The following is a 23,803-nucleotide window of genomic DNA, read 5'->3' on the forward strand; positions in this document are numbered from 1 at the left end:
ATCTTCTGAATTTGCTGGTGTGGCCTATTCCTCTTGAATAGTTCTTCTTCTAAAGCTTTAGGTAGGTAGCTAGAAATTTTCAAATACCTAATTCGACCTTGAACATCTCATTCACCTTCTCCTATTCGATTCGACCATTCGTCGAATTAATCGAATGAGAACCTTGGTCCCTGGAGCTCGTCTAATAGCATCTAACGCTTCATAAAAGCGTTTTCTGCAGCCTTCATTACTTACACGTGCTTCATCCGAAACACGATTTTCAAATGCGTAAATTTTTCAATCCACAAATACCTATTATAGGTATGTAAGTACAAGTAGGACGTAAGATGGTAAACAAACACCTACGCAATTTACGAGGTACACGTACGCGGTGGCGTTAGCGTGGTATGGCAACAAAAAGCCGTGTAGTAGATTACCTCGGACGTGTAGGTACTTGGGCGAGCTAGGTCTTTGTTCATGGAGTGGCTGCCTTTACCAGCAGTCGTCGTAAATATACCGAAGAAAAGACTGATCTTTTAATACGCACCAAAAGCAGTCGGTACTCGGTATCTACTCGTATAGTAACCAACGGCTCGGTATTAATTTAATATACATATACACGTAACATGTACGAGTACCTAATACATGTAGATGCTACTAGGCATACTTAGCCGAGATGAAACCCTCTATACACAGTGTGTTATGGACGAGGATGACGATGTACGCATACTATATAGTTAGGCTCTGCGTATGTATACCATACCTAGTCTACATTAAAGCATATAAATTAAGATCATTTCGAGCGTATTTCGAGCCCTCCATTAAAATACAACCTTAGCATACGCATTTAAACTCAATATCTTGTAAACGAAACGAAACGTCCTTCTCGTAACGTAAACTAAACACCCTAACGCAATAATCGTCCAAATTGAATACCTACGCTAGCTACTCGTATAGATGGTACTCGGCATAATTTAAATTTGAGAAATATACTAGTGTAAGTATCCTTTCGCTCGATTTATAAACAATTCCAACATCTATTTTCGCATAGAATGAGACGCTATACTTACTGCGATACGGCGAAATGCGATGGGCACGCGATTGATAGAGTATCTGGTATTTGGTAATTTATCAATATATAGACCTAGTTATACGTGTACGAGGTAAATTTTAGACTCGATTGATTGCTGCTTATTTCTCAGCTTAGTACGAAGTGTGTCAGTATCAACGAGTAGACAAGTTTAGACCTAGCAAAATGCCTCTTATCTAACATTTCTTTTGTTTCTTGTTTTCCAGTGGTCAAATTTTCAAGATTATTGTGAGAAAACAATCATTCGAATGTGCAATGCTGAGAAGATTTTGGAAGTGAATCGAAAATGGTGAGTTGTAGGCCTATTTTTTATGCAAAATATTTTTTGAAATCTTGAAATGGTCTTTCAAAATGAAAATTTTTAGATTATTTTGTGATCAACCGTTTTGTTTTCAATTACCTAGTCTCTGTTGCAAATTACCAATTTTTTCTGAAATTTTCGATTCTTTGAAATTGAATTTCCTCTATAACCAGCACTGGTTGACATAACTATGCAAGTACATAGGTAATGTAGGAATAAATCATTAGCATAGAAATGGCTTTTCTAAAATTCTATTTGCCTCAATTATTATTGACTTTGATTGTCAATGAATATATACATATGTATAGTGGAATCCTTTTTATACCAAAACAGAGTTATTGTCATGGGAACTTTTATGAAATAGGTATCCGAATTAGTATTAAAACTTCCAATAACTGGAAATAACTGGAGAGCAGCTGGACCATTTTTTTCTCAAAATAATAATATTCTATTCCCAGTGGAAACCGACAACTTGTAAAAATGTCAGCTCATTTGGGCAATCTGAAAACTATTGTTTAAATTTTTAAATTTCGAAGCTATGGAAATCAACTTTTTGTATCAGTTATTTTACTTTTCGAATTAACTTTTCAATAAAAATTGGCAGAAATTCGTGAAGCGTTGACATTTCTGAATTCAGCATTAGTCGCATAATAAAATATTATCCGACTCTTTTTTTTGCCGGTTAATCGGAAGATGTCGGATGCATTTTTTTTAGTAGGATGATTAGGAGTCTACTGTAATAATTGAAAAAAAGCAATAAATCAAAAATCTAAAGATTGAGCAACGTTAGATAAAAATATTTATAAAAAAATGATACATAAATGAAAAATTGAAAAACAACTTAAAATGGAAACTAAACTAGACTAGACAAACATGCGAGGAGGCTCAGAAAACTGAAAAACGAAAGCTGTGGACTTGAAAAAAAAAACAAAAATCCATCGACGTACAGCTAGGTAGCCAGATCTCCATCCAATGATTTACATATTCATGGCTTTTTATCAGAAATTACTGGTAATTCACCAGAAATTTACTCAAAATTACGAGTCCTTTACTCACCAGCAGTCAAGAATAATTTGTCAGAAATTTTGTGTATTTTACAGTTACCATGTTGTTTACCAGAAATCACCTGTGATTGACGAGAAATTTCAAAAAATTGACTATGTATTTTGTTATTTATTAAAAATGTAAAAAATTACTGTAATTTACCAAAAAGTATCTGTAACTAGAAATTACTCGTAATTTCTGGTAAATTACGGGTCATTTTTGGTAGGGTAATTTCTGGTAAGTTTAATTTTAGGTAATTTTCTGAAAATCACAGGTAAATGGTAATTTCTGACAAATTATAGGTAAATTACGAATAATTTCTGGTAAATTACAGGTCATTTATGGTAAATTACTGGTCATTTCTGGTAAATAACGGGTCATTTCTGGTAGTGCCATTTCTAGTACATTTGTAGGAAATACAAGAGAGTTGCAATGTTTATTATTTGAAGTAACATCATAAACTGATAAACGTAAATACAATTGTGTCACTTATCACATAAAATGTTTACCAGCCAGTAATATCTGAATAATCAAACCGCCACAATAGTTCCCCTTTTTTTTTTTTTTTTTTTTTTTTTTAAATACTTAAACTAAATTAACATTTGAAACAAACGCGTTTACTTTTAATAGGATTTTCGCGAATACAACTAATAACATTTGAATTTACCACAAACGCTGGCTTTAATCGATCAATACTAACAACTACTGGTTTATTTTTATAATTAATAGTAAAATTTTTCTCAGATTTTGAAATAACGGCGAAAGGTCCTTCATAGGGTTGTTCTAATGGAGCTTTAACTCGATTTACCCTGAGAAAGACAAAATCTGATTCTAATAAATCTTTATTAATGAAGAATTTTTTTGTTGAATGATTCGAAGTAGGAATAGGACTGAGCTTTTGCATAACATTCCTTAAATTTGTAATGAAACAAGCAGTGTTTTGAGGTTTTTTAGAAATATTATTGAAAATATCACCAGGTAAACGAAGAGTTGTACCATAAACCATTTCAACAGGACTGACATTAGTGTCTGCTTTTATACAAGAGCGCAATCCTAATAAAATAAGGGGTAAAGCATCAATCCAGTTTTTTGAGTCAACACATTTGATAGAATCTTTGAGTCCACGATGAAATCTTTCAATTAAGCCATTTGCGATAGGATGATAAGAAGACGTTCTTATTAACTTGGTACCTAAAAGCTGAGCCAAAGAATGAAACATTGACAGGATAGACATTCCTTAGTCCATTTCGTTAAATCTTTACTCATTGAAGGCCATACATATCGTTTGGATATTAAAGCTTTTGTTGCACGACTACCAGGATGACTTATACCATGAAAAGCTAAGATTCTGCTTCTTGATTTGGAATTGGAATAACTTCAGGCCAACGGGAAAAACGATCAATTATAGTAAGACAATAAGAGTTTCCTTTACATGGAGTTACTTTTATCAGGTCAATATGAATATGATCGAATCGTTCTGAAGTAATAGGGAATTCCCCAAAAGGGCTGTGATTATGTTTGTTGAAATGCGAAAGTTAATGGTTTATGATCTGTAAAAATTTGAAATTCTCTACCCTCTAGCATGTAACGAAAATGTCTAATAGTCTCATATATTGCTAACAATTCTTTATCATAAACACTGTAATTTAGTTGAGAGGATGATAATTTTCTGGAGAAAAATGCTAACGGTAGAGTTTTACCATCAATGTGTTGGTGCAGAACACCACCTATTCCAATGTCAGAAGCATCTACCATAATAGATAGAGGAGCATTGGGAGAGCAATGTCCCAGTAACACTTCGGAAATTAAAGCTGATTTCAATTTTTGAAAAGCAATGTCTGAATCTTTATTCCAAACAATGGGTGATCTGTCATTTTTCCTACTTCCAGCAACATGTTTTTGCAATGGAATCTGGATTTCAGCCATAGAAGGAATGAAGCGATGATAATAGTTTATCATTCCTAGAAAATTTCTCAATTGATCAACTCGGGTAGGAATTGGAAAATTTGAAATAACTTCAACTTTTTCTTTCAATGTACGTATACCTTCGGCAGAAATTTCATGACCTAAAAATTTTACCAATGGTACACCAAAACAACATTTTGCAACATTGATAGTAACACCATATTCCTCGAGCCGTTTGAATAAAATTTCCAGATGTTTGAGATGTTCGCTTTCAGATGAAGAAGCCACAATAATATCATCGATATATACAAAAAGAAAATCCAGGCCCCTAGTAAGTTCATGCATAAAACGTTGAAAGGTTTGAGCTGCATTACGTAAACCAAAAGGCATGAATGGAAATTCAAAAAGTCCAAAAGGAGTAGTTATAGCAGTTTTTTCGATATCTTCCTTGTTTACAGGGATCTGTTGATAGGCTCGAACAAGATCAATAGTAGAAAAAATTGAATAGTAGGTTAGAGCAATCTTGTATATGAGGAAGAGGGTAACGATCTGGTTTTGTTATTTTGTTAAGATTTCTGTAGTCTCCACAAGGGCGCCAAGAGTTTGGTTTTTTTCTAGCCATATGTAATGGACTTGCCCAACTTCCTTTTGAGGGTCGACAAATACCTAACTTTTGTAGAAAATCAAAAGTTTCTTCGGCAATTTTCATTTTTTCAGGATTCAAACGACGTGGAGAACAGAATACAGGAGGGCCTTCGGTTTCAATAAAATGTGTGGTAGAATGTTTCACTTTTGAAATATCTAAAAATCGTTCCTTGGTTATAGCGGAGTACTTTTTTAAAAGATCAGAATAACATGACTTCTCAGATATCACTGAAACTTTGAAATTTTCAGTTTGAAACATCTTTCCTTTAGAAGAACATTTCGAAGTTAAATCAATGAGTTGATTTCCTTTTAAATCGACTAATAAACCAAAATGATAAATAAAATCAGCTCCAATAATTGGGCAGGAGATATCAGCTATGGTAAATGACCATTGAAAATTGCGTTGTAAATTTAAATTAACACGTAATATTTTTTGACCATAAGTTTTGATTTGAGAATCATTTGCACCATAAAGTGCAAGAGGAGCTAACTTTTTATCTTTGAAAATGGAGGCTGGTAGTACAGAAACATCTGCTCCAGGATCAATAAGAAATCTAAAATGAGAAATAGGATCATAAATAAAGAGGCGGCGAGTTTTTTTAAATTTGGTTGAATTGACAAAGCAAGAGGCCGCATTAATGCTTTGTCTAATTAGTTTTCCGATGACTCATATTTACAAGGAGGTATGCATTTTTTAGCTTTCTTTCCAAATTTATCATGATACCAACAAAAATCCTTATTTTTAGCTGGTGTAGGTTCACGATTACGAACATTTTTTGAATAATAATTACGACTACGATTACGATTTTCTCGCGAATTAGATGAATTACGTGAACGCGAATGAGATCTAGAATGATCTTGATCTCTTTTTAAAAGTATTCCAACCTGCTGTGTCAGTAATTCAACCTTTTGCTCCAGAGTTGAAGTAGAGGACGATGAAGAAACAGCATTTATATAATTTCTGGGAATCTCCACCATTTTGTCAGCTGCCTCGAGTAAATCATCAATACCATCGTTTCTTGACACCAAAACTGTGTGTACATTTTCTGGTAATTTTTTCAGCCATAAACCTTTCAGGAAATTATCTGTAGCTTGACCATCAGCTAACTGTTTCATTTTTCTGAAAAGACTGGAAGGTTTCTGATCTCCTAAAATAATTTCATTTAGTAAAATGCTAACTTTTTTATCACCAGAGTCTGAAAACCGTTTAATCATTTTGTTTTTTAAATTATCGTATTTGTTTTGATTTGGTGGTGATAAAACAATATCAGTAATTTCGGACATAACGTCATGTTCAAGAGCAGCAATAATTGTATTGTACTTGGTTAAGTCCGCGGAAATCCCAGCATTTGCAAACTGTGCCTCCACTTGAACAAACCATAATGTAGGATCGGCGCGCCAAAATGGTGGGCATTTAACATTAATGCGAGCTACAACTGGACCAACAGCATCTTGAAAATTGTCACCGTCAGGATTGGCCATGATCACGTCGAGATCACCAATTTGTAGGAAATACAAGAGAGTTGCAATGTTTATTATTTGAAGTAACATCATAAACTGATAAACGTAAATACAATTGTGTCACTTATCACATAAAATGTTTACCAGCCAGTAATATCTGAATAATCAAACCGCCACACATTTCATACAATTTTTGGTAAATTACGGGTAATTTCTGGTAAATCACTGGTAATTTCTGGTAAATCGCTGATAATTTCTGGTAAATTACGGGTAATTTGTGGTAAATTATGGGTAATTTATGGTAAATTACTGGTAATTTCTGGCAAATTACTGATAATTTTTGGTAAATTACTGGTAATTTCTGGTAAATTACTGGTAATTGCTGGTAAATTACTGGTAATTTCTGGTAAATAACGGGTCATTTCTGGTAGTGCCATTTCTAGTACATTTCAGACAATTTTTGGTAAATTACGGATAATTTCTGATAAAATACGGGTAATTTCTGGTAAATCACTGATAATTTCTGGTAAATTACGGGTAATTTCTGGTAAATTACGGGTAATTTCTGGTAAATTATAGGTAATTTATGGTAAATTACTGGTAATTTTTGGCAAATTACTGATAATTTTTGGTAAATTACGGGTAATTTGTGGTAAATTATGGGTAATTTATGGTAAATTACTGGTAATTTCTGGCAAATTACTGATAATTTTTGGTAAATTACTGGTAATTTCTGGTGAATTACTGGTAATTTCTGGTAAATTACTGGTAATTGCTGGTAAATTACTGGTAATTGCTGGTAAATTACAGGTTATTTTCGGTAAATAACGGGTAACTTCTGTTCTGATGCGACATTTTCTAGTAAATTTTAGGTAATTTTTGGTAAATTACAGTACTTTCTGGTAAATTAAAAGTAATTTCTGGTAAAATACAGGTGATTTCTGGTAAATTACAGGTAATTTCTGGTTCGGCAATTTCTAGTAAATTTCAGGTAATTTCTGGTAAATAACGGGTCATTTCTGGTAATGAAATTTCTAGTACATTTCAGGCAACTTTTGGTAAATTACGGATGATTTCTGGTAAATTACGGGTAATTTCTAGTGAATTTCATGTAGTTTTTGGTAAATCAAAAGTAATTTCTGGTAAATCACGGGTAATTTCTAGTAAATCAAGAGTAATTGCTAGTAAATAACAAGTAGTGGCAAATTTGAGATGATTTCAGAAAAATTACAAGAAATTTCTAAGAAACTACAGGTAATTTCAGGTAATTTATGTACCTACCAACAATTCACTAGAAATAACGTGTATAATTTACCAAAAATGATCTGTAATTAATCAGAAATTGCTCGTGATTTTTTAGAAATTATCTGTAGTTTACCAGACATCACCGTAGATACCATCATTTGTATTTCATCAAAAATTACTGGTAATTTTCTAGAAAGCGCCTGCATTTTACCAGAATTCATCGGTGATTTACGAAAAACATCACCAACTTACCAAAAATTACCGTAAGTTTATCGAGTAAATTGAAGGGTCTATAAAATTTACCAATTATTTTTCAAGTTGCTGAGAAGTCTGGCATAATATGAAAGATTTATCGCTATAGGGCCAAGTCTGGCATAATGTTGAAATGTTATCGATTTTATTCAAGTTTTTGGCTAAAAGCCAAAAAAATATATTTACAAATATTTATGCACTTGAAATTTTGGGATCTGGTCAATTTTTTTCAATTTTTCAAAGTTTGACTTGATTTTTATGTTTTCAAAGTTAGCGTCATAATTCATAAAAATAACCCAAAAACTACATATATATAGTGAACAAACAGGTATGAAAAATTGTAAAAATTCCCATCTACGGACTCTTTGAAAATATATACCACGCAGTCACTATGTGGATGATTTTTTCCAGAATTTTCATAACATTTGGTTACGTGTGTGAACAATACGTTTGCAGTAACTAGGCGACGTTATGTTTTAATTAAACCAGACCCGAAAATTTATATACGAGAGGCGTTTGCTCGTTTACGTGTGCACACACATGTGTGTTTAAAAGTTTGGTTAACTATACAGGCAGAAGGTTGCGAGCAGGCAGAAGTCTAATGGAGGCGGAGACGGGGTGAATATAAAATCGAAAATTATAATTGCAATAACACGTAGGCATAGAGTTGGCTGATATACGAGTATTTTAAAATTAGGTACACTTCTACTCTCGTTCTATACGTACGTACGTACAGTAGTACGACGAGTCGTCATAGAACATTCGAAAATGATAACCGCAACGGTACTCTGCGGTTTATAGAATGGAAATACTGGAAGCTATACTATATAGATGACGATGATGGCGATGATGAGGTTATATTCGGTATCTTGCATGGCACCTCGTCGTCGTGTCTGTGTGCAGAAGTGTGAACAGCACTGACGACGATACACTTTAATAATTAAATTGGTAAGGCGAACGTCGTCGTCGCCAATGTCACCATTTTGCGGAAATGAAAACGATTGCCGAAGGTGGACTCGACTACGAGCCGTGGTATTTCATCGCGCCACAAATCTCTGGCTCGCTCTAACTCAGTTAGATATACCTACTATATATAGGTGCCTATTTTCTTTCTCAACAAATGATACGGCGAAGACGACGACGACGACGACGACGCGAAAATGACAGCTTTACGATAAAACCCTTCCTAGCTCATCGCGAGTAATCATTTGTGTTGTTGGCGCTAGAGGTGTATGGATTCTATCACTATAACGATGACATAATTAATAGAGGCAAAGAAAACAATCCCATAGTTATTGTCGTCGTCGTCTCTGTGCAAAGTGGGAAACCTTGACACGGTGCTCAAGATAAAGCTAAATTTTCTTGGCACCAGCCACCGAATGAAAACGCGTTATAAGCCGTGAATATTGCCACGAATATCTGCTCGGTCGTTTTGAAACTAAATGAAATGGATGTTTTGATAAAGTTTCTCTCACAGAGTGTCGTCCTCGTCACTTCATCGTGCTATTATTATTTTGATGATAAGTGATAAGAGGTGAGATTGTGGTAAGAAAGTGTACGTACGCCGAAGCTAACATTCGTCGTTTTCACTTATCGCATAAATATGTACCTGTTTACCTTGTGTCTTGAAAATTTCCAGAAAATTTAGTTCGGACCATTCAAGCATACACTACCTCATAATAATTAACGGGCTTGAAAAATTCGATAGAAATTACCTACCGATATAAATTTCATCGTAAAATAAAAAAACTATTCGAGAATCGAAAAAAAAAACCGTCGAGAAGCTGCCATTTTATATCGTTTCACCCACCCCCCCCCCCCGCCCTTAAGGATTTCGGTACGTCGCAAATTTTGTCAAACTCGGCAGCGTGGCGAATTGATGTGTCGCGAGGGAGGGGTGAGACTGAAATTTTCCCAATTTTTGAGCCAGATTTTCCCAGCCTTTTTAATTTTTCATTCTTGAAAATTTTTGAAAAATTGCATCGTAGAATTCAAATCTGTCTGAGCGAAGCAAGAGTAGAAGCTTTGAAAAAAATGATAAGTAGGTAACTAATTATCGATTTTTAGTCATTTTGATTTTTCAATAATTTAAATGATTTTTTTTTAAAACATATTTTTGGCTAATTTTAATACATTGTCGATATCGATTTTTAGTTACCAAACTTGTACCTATTGTGTACCTATCTACGTCATAACTAGAAATACTTAACCTATGTTGAAATAAAAATAACACTTACCCATATAATCGAGATCAGGCTGAGCTAGTTTCGACATTCTCGAGGTCCATGCTCCGCAAGCAACGTGATCGTTTTTGTCGGTCGGAACTGCACACAGGGCAAAAAGAAAACAAAACAAAACCCTTAATTACCGGTCTTTATATCGTAGGTACCTATAGCTAACAAAGCCGTATAGATATAGATAGCAAACTCGCAGGTTGCAATTTCAACTCGAAAAAATTACGCGATCTTTATTTAGAGGGCCTTTGAAGAAAAAAAGGACCGCTTTTTATTCTACGAATGAATAGGCGTATAGCCTGTTAATTGAAAAGCTTGCTCATTTTCGCGAACCATTAAACGGCGGCGCTCTCAGGATACTTAGTATTCATCATCTCACGTTTTTCTTTCAAGTTGCACACACAGAATCTCTTTGTACCACTCTCGGCACTGCGTTAAATTGTTAAAACGACTACTTAGTATACCTCCTTAGGTACTTGATAAAATACAAACATATATCCACATGGTTTGCTCTTGTTTCAAGCTTATATTTGAGTAAGTAGTTTATGTACTTTTTTTTTTATCGAGTAACCTCGTAATTTTTTTCGTACTATTTGGAATCACTTTCTTATCCCAGGTATTTCTGCATTTTCTTTTTTCAATTTTTCTAGGAGGAAATAAGGCCTGTGGTGGCACAACAAATTTTGTCAAAAATTCTATCACATCATCACCATTAAATATTTCTACAGGTAATCTACAAGCTAATGCTGTAACAATAGAGATACCTAATTTCTGTAGTTCAAAAATATCAATCTGTAATATTTATATTCCACCTCATCAAGATATTTCAGTACATGAACTTGATCACCTTTTCTCACAAATACCAAAACCTTACATTGTAGTAGGAGACTTCAATACTCACTCTAGAACATGGGGATCAAGTATTGATAATAATCGCGGAAATACATGACGTAATAAACACTTCTAAAAAATGATACCCTATCTCCTGAATAGAAAAAAACCCACCCACTTCCAAAATTTCAAATGGCACCTATTCAAACATAGACTTAGCTTTCTGTTCCTCAAATAGGTATTTCTCATTTATTAAAATGGAATCCCCATGATGACCTACATTTTAGTGATCATTTCCCAATTAACATCAGTCTCAGCACTCATATTCAAAAACCTACCCACGAAAAATGCCCAAAATGGATTTTAAACAGAGTAAATTGGTCCTATTTTAACGATGAAGTGCTCCCTATATTGATTTTACATCTGAAGATCTTGATACTATTGTTGAATTTTTCACAAGTACTATCATTCAAGCAGCTACAAAAAGCATCCCAAAATCCTCAACGAAAATCTCAAAAAAAAAAAAAAAAAACTGTTCTCTGGTGGTGTGAAGAACTAAAAACTGCAATCCAAGAAAGAAAAAGAGCTCTAAAAAAGTTTAAGAAAAATTCTTCACTTGAAAACCTCATTTGCTTAAAAAAAACGTGCTTTTGCTCGCCAAATCAACTTGACTAAACAGAGAGAAAGTTGGAATAAATTCATGTTGAATATTACCCAAAGTACTTCTGTTAGGGAAATGTGAGAAAAAATACTCGTAAGAATACTCAAAGGAAATTATATTCCAACTGAAATTCCCTATTTAATTGAAGGAAATACCAACTTATCTTCAGATCATGACATATCAAATGCCATAGCTCTGTCTTTTGCCAAAACTTCTGCAACTAGTTCATACAGTCCAGCTTTTCAAGTAGTAAAACCACAAGCAGAATCTATCCCATTAGATTTCTCATCAGAAAATTTAGAACATTACAATGCTCTGTTTTCACTAGAAAAACTCAATCACTGCCTAAATCATAACATTAAAGACTCGTCCCCAGGACCAGATGAAATTCATCCCCACATGTTGAAATTCCTCTCAGATACTTCAAAAGTAGATCTACTCAAATTATATAATAAAATTTGGACCTCTGATTCATTTCCAAAAATGTGGAAAACTGCCACTATTATCCCAATATTAAAACCTATAAAAAGTATTTACTCATCTTACATCTAGTTATCGACCCATCTCTTTAACCTCAGTCCCCTGCAAAATACTTCAAAAAAATGGTAATTAAACGTTTAAATTGGTTTATAAACTCCACAAATTCATTTAGTGTCTATCAAAGAGGTTTTAGAAAAAAAAGATCTACTCTAGACCATCTCTTTAGTCTCCAACAAGAAATTAGCTTAGCTTTTCAAAATAAGGAAAGTGTACTTTCAGTCTTTTTTGATCTTGAAAAGGCATTTGATAAAGCCTGACGTTACAAAATTCTTCAAAAACATCACAACATTGGTCTAAAAGGACATCTGGCTTACTTCATTCAAAACTTCTTAACCAACCGTACCTTTAGAGTAAGACTCAACAACACATACTCTGAATTATTTGAACTAGAAAATGGAGTACCTCAAGGTACTGTTCTAAGCACAGTTTTATTCATCCTTCATCTCATTGGTGACATTTCTAATGTTGTTTCACGACCTATCTCCTTGAGAATCTTTGCAGATGACATAAACATCTCCTTTCGTTCAAATAATATCCAACTTTCAATTCAGATGATCCGAGAAGCCCTTGATCAAATTGAAATGTGGGCAAATTCTAATGGTCTTACTTTATCAGAGTCAAAAACACATTGTATGCTTTTTACACGAAAAAAATAAGATTTCTCCAGAACCCATACTCAATTTTAAAGGTCTACCACTAGAGTTCAAATCCACCACTAAATTTCTAGAACTAACTTTTGATAAACAGCTTACCTGGACCCCTCATTTTTTAAAAATCAAATTGGACCTCATGAAACGTCTAAATCTTTTGAAAATAATCAAGAACCCCAAATATAACCCCTCTCGTAAATTATTACTCCACTTATATAAAACTTTAATTCGTAGTAAAATTGAATATGGAAGTCCATGTTTTATAGATAGCCTATCTCTAATAAAACTTCTAATATCATAAAAACAATACAAAACTCAGCCCTAAGGATTTGCACAGGAGCCCTCTATTCTTCTCCAATTGATAGTATATACTGTGAAGCAGCAGAATTACCCCCCCCCCCCAGACTTCAGAAGAACTTTAATAACAAATGAATTCATCACAACAGCTTCAACCAATCACTCTCACCCACTCCAATATTCAATGCACATACCCAACCCTCACCTTTTTGAACATTTGGAAGGACCCATCTCTGATTTTATTAGAACATTAACCAATCTTCAAATAGACCCCAAAACTCTCGTTCAAAAACCAATATCCTACCTTCCATGGATGCTTAAACCTCCCCAAATTGACTACTATTTAAACAATTATTCAAAGAAAAGTCATTCCCCATTAGTAATTAAAAATAACTATCTGGAACTTCTATCAAAATATCGTGAATTCAGCCTCTGTTTCACAGATGGATCAAAAATACCAAATCATCATTGTGGATATGCTTACTCTATAAATGGTGCAATTTCAAATTTCAAACTCCCAAACTGTTCATCTATTTACTCTGCTGAACTCACTGCTATTTATCATTGCCTCTGTGATATACTTACTCACCTCTGAACCAGATAACAAACATTTTTTGATCCAGAGTGATTCCTTAAGTTCATTGATTTCTATACAAAATCTATTTTCTGATCACCCTATAGTTCAAAATATTCTTTAAAAACTATTTGAGCTACAAAATTCCCACTTTATTATCCAGTGTATGTATGTTCCCAGCCACATTGGAATCACTGGAAACGAAGCTGTTGATACTTATCCAAAATCTGCAACTACTCTTTCCCCTCTTACCATCATCACAGCTGACGACATCAAATCTTTTCTCACTCAAAATATATACATGGATTGGCAAAATTTCTGGTCCCAACAAACAGCCAACAAGCTCTTTCAACATAAAAAATCAGTTCATCCTTGGAAAAACCTATCCCACTTGAATAGACTTGAAGAAGTTATCTTGACAAGGCTGAGAATTGGACACACCAAAATCACACATAACCATCTCTTTACCTAAAAGCCCTTAAACCCTCATGTCAATTTTGCTCATCTGAACCCATATCTTTTCAACACCTACTTTTCTATTGTCCCCAATTACACCAAGATCGATTATCTCTCCATCCCTGACAGCCTCTCCGAAATAGAAAAATTGTTAAAAAACACAACCTGACAAATTTAATATAATCTGACGTAGGGTGTAATAATCTAGTAATTATAAACACCCAAAAAAAAAAAAATTTAGTGTTTTGATCTTTCAATTTAGGTATAGTAAATCGTATATGGTGTATCAATATTCTTGAACCTTCATTTCGCACAATTTTGACTTTTGCTAGAGTATTTCAGACTATACACTCAACACTGCAAGGAAAACTGTAAACACCCAGCGTATACAATTCGACTACGGTTAGCTCTAGCTAGCTGTTTGGTAAACTACACATAAACTCGATACAGGCCGGGCCAAAGCTTATACAGATACACGTACACGTACAGACTCCTACACGTTGAAGTGATTCCACTTCATTCGAGATTAGGCATAACTCGGTACGGTAAAACTTTATATATAAGCACCTACTCGGTTGTTTCGACGTTGGTAGGTAATATAAGTTCACTTTTGAAGCGAGAAACATTAGCTCATATCATGTTCGCTGGCACTCGAGATGTTCGAATAAACACCGAAGCTAAGTAGGTACTTAGGAATATCTTTGATTAAAGCAAATGAACAAACGAACGAAATTCGACGAAAATTACTACTTATATAAAAAGCGCTACCAACATCGTCACCGTCATCATCGCGTAATATCGTGATGCTGTTTCAATTTTGAATATTAGCTCCGGCGCTCGCTCGCGTCTTCGGTATCTTCGTCGTCTCTTGTACCTACACGGTGAAAAATATCTCATCTACGTAGGTATTTCTTTCATCGTAAAAAGGGCAAAGAAACGAAAAAGAAAACCCCGCGTAATAACGAAACAATTCGCGATGTTTCTCTTTCTGTGTGTGTAAAAAAAAAACATCTTTTTGATTTCGCGCTAACGCGTTCTTTTCGCTCTCCTCTTCGTCGCATTGTGCGAGTCCACTTTATATATACGTGGTACGTACACAATCAACAAGTACCTACTATGTATATTCGGTACACGATCTTGAAACTACTACGACTACGACTATACGACTGTTGGAATTGTATAATAATAATGCAAATACGCTCTCTTTATTTTTGCAATTTACACACGCGGCTGCTCCCCTTTTTCCTCTTTCAACCACCGGTTAGAACAAAAGCGCAAAACATTTACTTAACCACTTATTTTCTTGTCTGACACAACTTTATTCCCTGCACTACCTGCTTCTCTATTTTTCTTTTTCCTTTTTGTATACTTACTTACTCGAAGCGATGTAAAAAAAAAAACTAGGCATATTACCAGCGTGTAATAAGTACGTGTTTTGAAAGACTTGTACTCGTATTTTAGGAAGCATTTATAGCAATGAACCCTTCAAAGTAAGCCTTATTTCTTTTTTCATTCACTGAAATAACAATTCGAAATTAAATGCGCCCGATGCGGATTGTTTATTGTTTTGCTTTTTAAAAGAGGAGAAAAAATGTGTGTGAAACGAGACAAACTGAATAGTGGTGCATATCTTTTTGGAATGAATTGAAGTAAAATAAAAGCGTTTCTGATCTAGGTACGCGTTTTTAGAATAAAATTCTTTCATTTACTCATTCAAAATCACCGAGATAAAGATCAAACAAGAGAGTTGTCGCCTCGAAGAATTGATAAACCGTGCTTTCAATTTTGTTCGTTGTGATGATAAGTGGACGAGTGCATCTGATCATATTTTTCATAACGACTTCTTCGGTTTTTTCCTTTCTTTTTCTCTATTAGAATTTATCTTCTCAATTCTCCTCCAAACACAAAAACTAAAAATCTAAATTTCCCATTCATTGAATTTTGACGAATTTTTTGAGTAGCCATTAGATTTATTCATTTGTCATAATCATGCCATTAAAGGGAAATTTTGAAAATTTTGAATTTTTCTACAACACATGAAATTTTGAGGCGGAGGAGAAAGAAGAGAAGGAAGAAGAAGGTTTGAGTAAGCAAAAGAAAATTTTCAACTTGAAGATTACTTTTTCGAAAACAGAAGAAAGAAAACGAGTAACCTCCTTGTCTTCATGTTCGTTCTGAAGCTATCTACCACAAGTCCAAAATTTTCACTCCTGGCGCAGAACTCGCCTGCCTCGTTGATCACACTTTCTCATCGCAATTTTTCAGACATTCGTAAAACTAGGACTACACATTTATAAAATGATACCATTTTCGATTTGCAACTCTCTAAGCGCATCTTGTTACCACACACGAATAATAAATTGAATTACATAGTTATCGTCATTAAAAGAAGAGGGGGAGAGGGGGTGAAAAAATGTTCCACTTCCAAATTTCAGTTTTGATATTATTTTTTCAAGCATACATGAGAGAAGAATAACGACTCCGGGTCCTCTCTGCTGATTCTGAAATAACAATAGGTCGAATTTTTCATTCCTGGCGCAGAACCCGCCAAGGTCATTCCATGTCTAATCAGCTCGGTTTTCGGTTCAGGTTCTCCGATTTTGCTCAAAGGGTTCTACTACGCAGGCTCCCCTTATTGGGGAAGATGGAATATCGCTATCAACGGCACCCAGCAACTCTTCTTGGGGCTGGTAGAGTGCGTTTTTTTCCAGATATTGAGGTATCATAATGTCCAACTTTGGAATTCAGTTATTCAAAATCGCTGCAATTTGTTGGCAGTGTTTTGAAGGAGATTGAGAGCAGTTTATAAAAATATTCACCAAAAATATCGAATGTTTTAAGTTGAGATTTTTTTAGGATTTCTTATTTGAAATATTGTCAAATTTTGAAGCAATAGTTTAAAGATTGGAAATGAAAAAATTTGAGGAACATGACTAAATTTTTATGATACCTGCAGTTATGAACATTTTCGTTATGGGATTCGCAGGACTATTGAGGGTGTGTGTGTGTGTGTGTGGGGGGGGGGGGGGGGTAACACAGCCTCAAAATTTCGGTCAAAATGCTAAAGAATGTCAAATATTGTGCGACGCATCGTTTTATGTGCTTTCAAAAGCGTTAAATTCGAATATCGACTTATTTTTTCGATTCAACTTTTCCAACGTCCTCCATTAACTGATAATTCACTGGTGTTTTGCTTCCAAAAATTCTTTTCATACCTTACATTTTTGGGAAATGTCGCTATCGATTTTCATGCTTTTTATCAGTACCTATATCACGTTTTCAACACTTTTTCATGTACTTTTTGTCAAATGATTTTGGATAGTTCCAGTAATTGTAGTGATTTTTGGGCGTTTTCACAATTTTTCAACTCCTCTAAGTACATTTTTTGCAGTGCTTTAATTGCGTTTTGAAGAGGTTTCGATGATGTTTCAAACTTCCAAACAAGTTTTTGGTATATTGTGTTGAATTTTATTGCACACTTTTTTTGGTAAAATTATTTTTTGGTGGTTTTTACAGCACTTTGACTAGTTTTTAATAATTATTTTTTAATGAATTTTTGTCAAATTCAACCAAAACTTCATCACTTCTAGTGAATTTCAGTGCTTTTAATGCGATTTTTAATGTTTTTACACAATTTCAACATGTTTTCAACAATTATTGGTACATGTTTGACTAATTTTACTGAAACTTTAACAGCTGTTGGGTAAATTTAGGTGATTTTAAAGTGTGTTTTCGCGCCATTTTAACTCATTTCAATAATTTTTTGGGTACTTTTTACGAATCTCTCTAAAATACGTATCAATAGTTTTGCGTAATTTTCGGAAATTTTAATGATTTTTTTTGTATGTTTTTATACCATTTTAATATTTTTTCAACAAATTTTTGTGTATTTTTGAAAAATTTAGCAAAAATTTTAAAAGTTTTGAGTGATTTCTGGCAATTATTTTGTTGCTTTTTTGAATATTTTCACAGCATTTTCTCACACTATCAACTTTTTTCATGTTTTTTTTTTTTTTTTTTTTTTTTTTTGGAAAATTGCGCTGAAATTTTATCTGTTTTTGGTGATATAGGTAAGTGATGCTTTTTGAGTGTTTCAACTCCATTTTATGGTACCCGTTTTCAAGACATTTTCCTCAATTTCAGTAATATCCATCTTTTTATCAGTTTTCGGTATTTTTTAGTGATTTTCAAAGGTTTTTTTGGGGGTGGAGAGGGAAATTTCACATAATTTTTACACTTTTTGAATCCTTTTTATGCGTTTTTTGCTGAATTTAATTGAAGTTTCATCACTCTTCGGTTTGTTACTTTTGGAAAACTTTAAACTTTATTAATTTCGAGTGGTTTCAACGACTTTTTGAGCGTTTTCATAGCAATTTACAAATCAAGTTTCTAGCACTTTTTCACAAATTTTTGTAAAATTGTTATGAAATTCATTTTTGGATCAGAGGAGATTTAAGTACATTTGAGGAGACTTCAACGATGTATTTTGCAATTTTCGCGGAGACTTTTATCTAAATTTGTAATTCGTACGTTATAATTTATTATTATGTATACAGACCCACAGTTACAGTAGGTGATATTTACAGCTACTTACTCAAAAATTCCATGCCTGCCAGCTTCCAATTGCCGAGTTTGGTAACGAGTATACTGTTAGGGCATATATTATGATGGTAAACTTGAGTAGAAAGGAAATCCAAAGCTTCTGCTATCTGTAACCGAAATTTAAACGTTTCAAAAGGTTAATTAAACTGCACGCATTATGGTACATACGAAGGCAAGCACTACCCTACATCTAACCTAATTCAATAGTATTCGGTGACGAAATTATATATCTAATAATTACTCGGTATACTTAGTACAAACGTGAAACACGTCGAGAGTACCACATATTCCTCAAAATGGGGCCTGTGGGGCATGGTGATGATGTTACCGTGGTATACGAGAGTGCAAATTCATCGTTAATAAAACTTCATTTTGAGGTAAGCATCAGCGTTAAATTCATTAACGAGAAAATTACATCAAGTTGAAAGAAAACCGAAGCTAAAATTGCTTTCCTGTTTAGGTATAAACGGGCGTTTTTCTTGTCGATCTAATTTTACGCAAAGCGTTTTGTACCTACTCGTACTTTGCGAAAAGCTTTATTAAATTTTCGACGAATCTGTACGCGTCTTCGGAGTAGGTAATTGTTGTGTCGTTATCTCGTTTTTAGATTTGGTCGTTTTATTGCAGAATTTAAAAAAAACTTGTTGAAAATTCACAATTTATCTGAGGGTATTCAACGTGCCATAAAATCAACTTCTCTGTACTTATAGTTCGTATAGACGTAGCTTTTAACACATGCAATAAATAACGTATAAATTTACAAACCTGTCGTAGACCGTATTTGATTTCGAAATCGATGAAATTATATTCTTTGGCGTTAGGCGGTCGCGGTATATTAGGTTGCGTATTTTCCGTTCTGGCAGAGTTAACAGCATTTGTATAAACTTGAAAAGATAATATGTTAGCCAAACTCGCTAAAATAGGTTCGGAAGCAAAAGCAATCGTATCGGAGCACTCTTCTAAGCTGTGTAGTACCGTTAAGATTAATTTCGGTTGCCGGTATACCTCCAGATGTTTTACACTTTTTTTCATTATCTCCGTGATGGAATCTTTCCGTCTAGGTCTATGCAGACGATCGCTTAGCCTTTTTTCAAATACAAATATCGATACATCCTGCGAACATGTACAAAATTGAAGACCCTTTGCGTTAGTTTACGATGTGCTGAAAAGTTATCTATGTATAGTCTACAATATTAATTATTGTTTGGAGGGGGGGGGGGCAAGAGATGAGCCTCCGCGAATGTTTTTTTAAGAACTGTGAATATATTTTCTCGATAAGCTGGCGCCCCCTGGAAACAGTAGTTCAACTACAGGGCAATCATCTCATCACCGGTCAATCATGCACCCTACATCTGGGTTAAAACGGCCCTTGTCAGGGCCTCCAACGAGGACACCTCCCTTAAGGATCATGTCCATAAACATAGAGGGCCTGTAGGGCCAAAGGAAGTTATACTAGCTGAAATGGTCAAGTACTTAAACATAGATGTGATCACCATTCAAGAAACACACAGGCGCAGACAAAGCCAGAAGCCAAAAATTATAGGAATAAAACTCATTATTGACAGACCCTATGAGAAAGCCAAACATGGAGGTAAAAAGTACTTCACTGTCTGATGAAAATAATGTGGAGATTCTAACAATCAACATGGGAGACTACTTAATCTCATCAGTTTACAAACCACCAAATGTAGAATTTACATGGAAAGAAAACAGCAATGTTCCACTCACAGAAACAAGAATAATAGTTGTAGACTTCAACAGCCATTATGTAAGCTGGGGATATGCTGAAAATGATACAGATGGTGACCAATAGTGGAGAAATGGGCTGAAGAGCAGCAGCTGAGCTTGGTCTTTGATGCAAAAATGCCAGCATCCTTCAATAGTGGAAGATGGAAACGCGGATATAACCCAGATAACATTTTTGTTTCAGAGCGAATCTCAAGTCTATGTCACAAATGAGTAGTAGATCCAATTTCCCAAATCCAACACAGGCCAATTATATGTGAAATTAAGACGGTCATCAGCCCAATTAAATGCGAAAACCCACCTCCAAGATTCAATTTCAAAAAGGCCAATTAGGAATCTTTTAAACAGGCAATTGAAGAAAAGATAGACAACCTACTGCCAATACCAGAAAATTATGAACTCTTCAATGAAATTGTTAAGAAAGCCTCAAAAGATCATATTCCAAGGGGAGCAAGAAAGGAGTACGAGTGGCCCATAATTTGCGCAACGCTTAAGAAAAAGGCGCATGCGTCATTTTGTTCCTAGTGCAAGGTTAACAGTTGATTTTTCGTATAAATTTGGCAGGTTTAGGTTGTCCTAGTGTAGAGCAAAAGGATCACCCTTTGCTTTTACCCTTGCTCAACATGAGTGGTTGCTACGTCATTCCCGTTTCCTTAGTTTTTTCAATTGATTGCGCCAATTCTGGGCCACTCTGTATATCTCTGGAATGGAGCTGCACCTCATGACATAATACAAGTAGTACATTAAAAAATTTAATGAAAATCCTTTCAGTGATGAGACCATTGAACTCAGAAATCAATTAGCAAGTGATGTAGCAGAATCTAGACAGAAAAAATGGCAGGAATTAGTAGAAAATCTGGATTTCTGCAAAGATAGCTGAAGAGCCTGGCAACCATAGATATGAACCCTAAATTGGATCGGAAGCTCCTGAAGCAAAAATTCTTCACCTCCGGAGATAAGCCACACCCTCCGTAGATATATTTGCATTCACCTCCGGGGAAATACACGATTTGCAATTAGCTGATTTTTTGCTTCACTTTTTCCTGTACATTTTAAATGTAAGCAGCCGATCCAGTTTAGGGTTCATATCTATGCTGGCAACTGTTGAAGAGACTTGACGGAGGCAAAACCCAACAGAGCAATTTCACTCAGGTTACAGCTAACCAAGTAGCCCATGTGTTTAATGCCTGTATAGAAACTTCAAAAATGCCAAGACTATGGCGATAGGTACATGTTATTGCATTACAGAAACCAGGCAAAGATGCAAATCACCCAAAGAACTACAGGCCTATCTCCCTGCTGTGTCACCTATACAAGATTTTTGAAAGAGTCATTTTAAATCACACGGCTGACTATATACATAGATGAGGGGCTCATTAGACAGCAGGCTGGATTTAGACCAGGGAAATCATGCCCTAGCCAGATATTGCACTTAACACAGCACAAATTGAAGATGGCTTTGAAAAGAAGAAAGTCACTGGTGTAGTGTTTGTCAGCCTCACAGCAGCTTTTGACATAGTGTGCCACCAACTACTCCAGTATAAGGTGTACCAACTTACAAAGAATTTTAAATTTACACAGATAGTCACTATGCTGATGAAAGACAGAAGATTCTATGTGACATTCAATGGTAAAAACAGCACCTGGAGGTGGTAAAAGAACGGATTTCCCCAGGGCAGTGTTTTGTCACCAATTCTCTTCAACATTTACACCAGTGACCAACCAACTGGACCAGATACCAACCACTTTCTGTATGCAGATGATCTTGCACTAACTGCCCAACATGATACATTTGTGGAGGTGGAGGACACACTAAACCAGGCTATGGAAGAACTGGACACTTACTATAAAGATAACCACCTCAAACCAAATCCAACAAAGACAGAGACATGCTCTTTTCATCTCATAAATCGTGGAGCAAAGCGGCAATTGAATATTCAATGGGGTGGAACAGATCTGAAACTTGCAGATAACCCCAAATACCTGCATCTAACCCTAGATAGGTCATTGACCTACAAAAGGCACTGTGAGGCAACTAAAATGAAAATTGCAGCCAGAACAAATATAATTCGCAAACTAGTAGGCAGCAGTTGGGGAGCTAAGCCCCAAGTAATGAGAGCATCTGCACTGGCACTGTGCTATTCAGTGGGGGAGTATGCCTGCCCTGTTTGGAGTCGTTCAGCACATGCAAGTAAAGTTGATATACCCTTAAACGAAGCATGTAGATTGGTGACAGGGTGTTTACGCCCAATACCATTGAATAACTGATATGAGTTGAGTGGAATTGCCCCACCAGCAGTCAGACATGAAGTTGCATCCATGGTAGAGAAGACAAAGATGCTAAAAAATCTGCTGCATCCTATGTATGGATATGGAGAACTGGCAGAAACCCGCTTCAGGTCTAGACACAGTTTCATGAAAACAGTTGAAGAACTAAAAGATACCCCTAGCACAGATAGATGTCACATATGGAATGCAGGTGTTGAGGGAAGAACTAGGCAGGAAGCCCTACCAAGTGGAGAATATTTGAAATATAAACTGTGGAAAACACGTAACAGATTTATTTGAGTGTGAATTATCAGGAAAAATAAATCCTGGAAAATTAAATGGGACACTTGACGATGAAGCAGTTAGATTCCTTGAGTACTGGCAGGAGAAAGGTATTTAGATTTAGATTGAGATTTAGAGTAAGATTTAGATTGAATTTTTCATGAAAAATTATTGTTCTACACGTCAATACCGAGATGTTTTCCTCAGATGCCATTTCCCCCTCTTCTCCCTCTTTTCCTAGGACGATGCAGATTGCACCCCCTAACTTGAAAATTTTCAAACGAAAATTGTTCCTTGAAATCTCCTCTACAACGTGATTATCAATCATCAATTTTTGTTTAAAACAACCGTTGAGCTTTAAAGCTCAAAAAAGGAAGTCTCAAAATCATCAAAATATCATTTTCGACCATTCAGTTCCATCTTTTATTGGTAGATACAATCACTGCTCGCGAAATAATATATCATTATTACGAGCTCGGCAATTGGTTTTGTTCTTCGGATTGAACAAAACGTATATTGACTTTGAAATCTGGCGCAGTTCGTGGCATTGATAACAATTAGGTAGGTACGTCGAAATACGCTGTAGGCGTAAATTTGTAATTCGTTTACGTCAAAAGCATCATATTCACTCTGCTATTCTGCGGTATAGGCTTATATCCTCGTACTTCGGTAGGTAACGCGCAGCAAAGTATATACGCGAATGTTTGAAAAAAAAAGAGGTCCCGATGAAGCCACAAGTG

The 23,803-nt window shown here is 35.0% G+C and overlaps 1 protein-coding gene and 1 long non-coding RNA gene across 7 annotated transcripts in view; one reads left to right on the top strand and one right to left on the bottom strand.

Moving 5' to 3' along the window:
• LOC135840889 (uncharacterized) overlaps positions 1 to 23,803 on the top strand; it is a 402,381-nt gene that overhangs the window by 80,366 nt on the left and 298,212 nt on the right. The window contains exon 2 of the long non-coding RNA XR_010557795.1: positions 1,276 to 1,358. This is a non-coding gene — a long non-coding RNA (uncharacterized LOC135840889). The remainder of the gene's footprint in view (positions 1 to 1,275; positions 1,359 to 23,803) is intronic.
• The window catches only part of bma (SCY1-like protein bma), a 390,878-nt gene that overhangs the window by 76,420 nt on the left and 290,655 nt on the right, over positions 1 to 23,803 (bottom strand). For all 6 annotated transcript variants that reach the window (XM_065357627.1, XM_065357630.1, XM_065357629.1 and 3 more), the window contains exons 4-6: positions 19,533 to 19,880; positions 18,760 to 18,874; positions 10,160 to 10,246 (exon numbers count right to left, since the gene is read on the bottom strand). In XM_065357627.1, the coding sequence (XP_065213699.1) occupies positions 10,160 to 10,246; positions 18,760 to 18,874; positions 19,533 to 19,880 (550 nt within the window). The remainder of the gene's footprint in view (positions 1 to 10,159; positions 10,247 to 18,759; positions 18,875 to 19,532; positions 19,881 to 23,803) is intronic.

The sequence above is a fragment of the Planococcus citri genome, chromosome 3 (genome assembly GCF_950023065.1).
Source record: "Planococcus citri chromosome 3, ihPlaCitr1.1, whole genome shotgun sequence".
NCBI lineage: Eukaryota > Metazoa > Arthropoda > Insecta > Hemiptera > Pseudococcidae > Planococcus > Planococcus citri.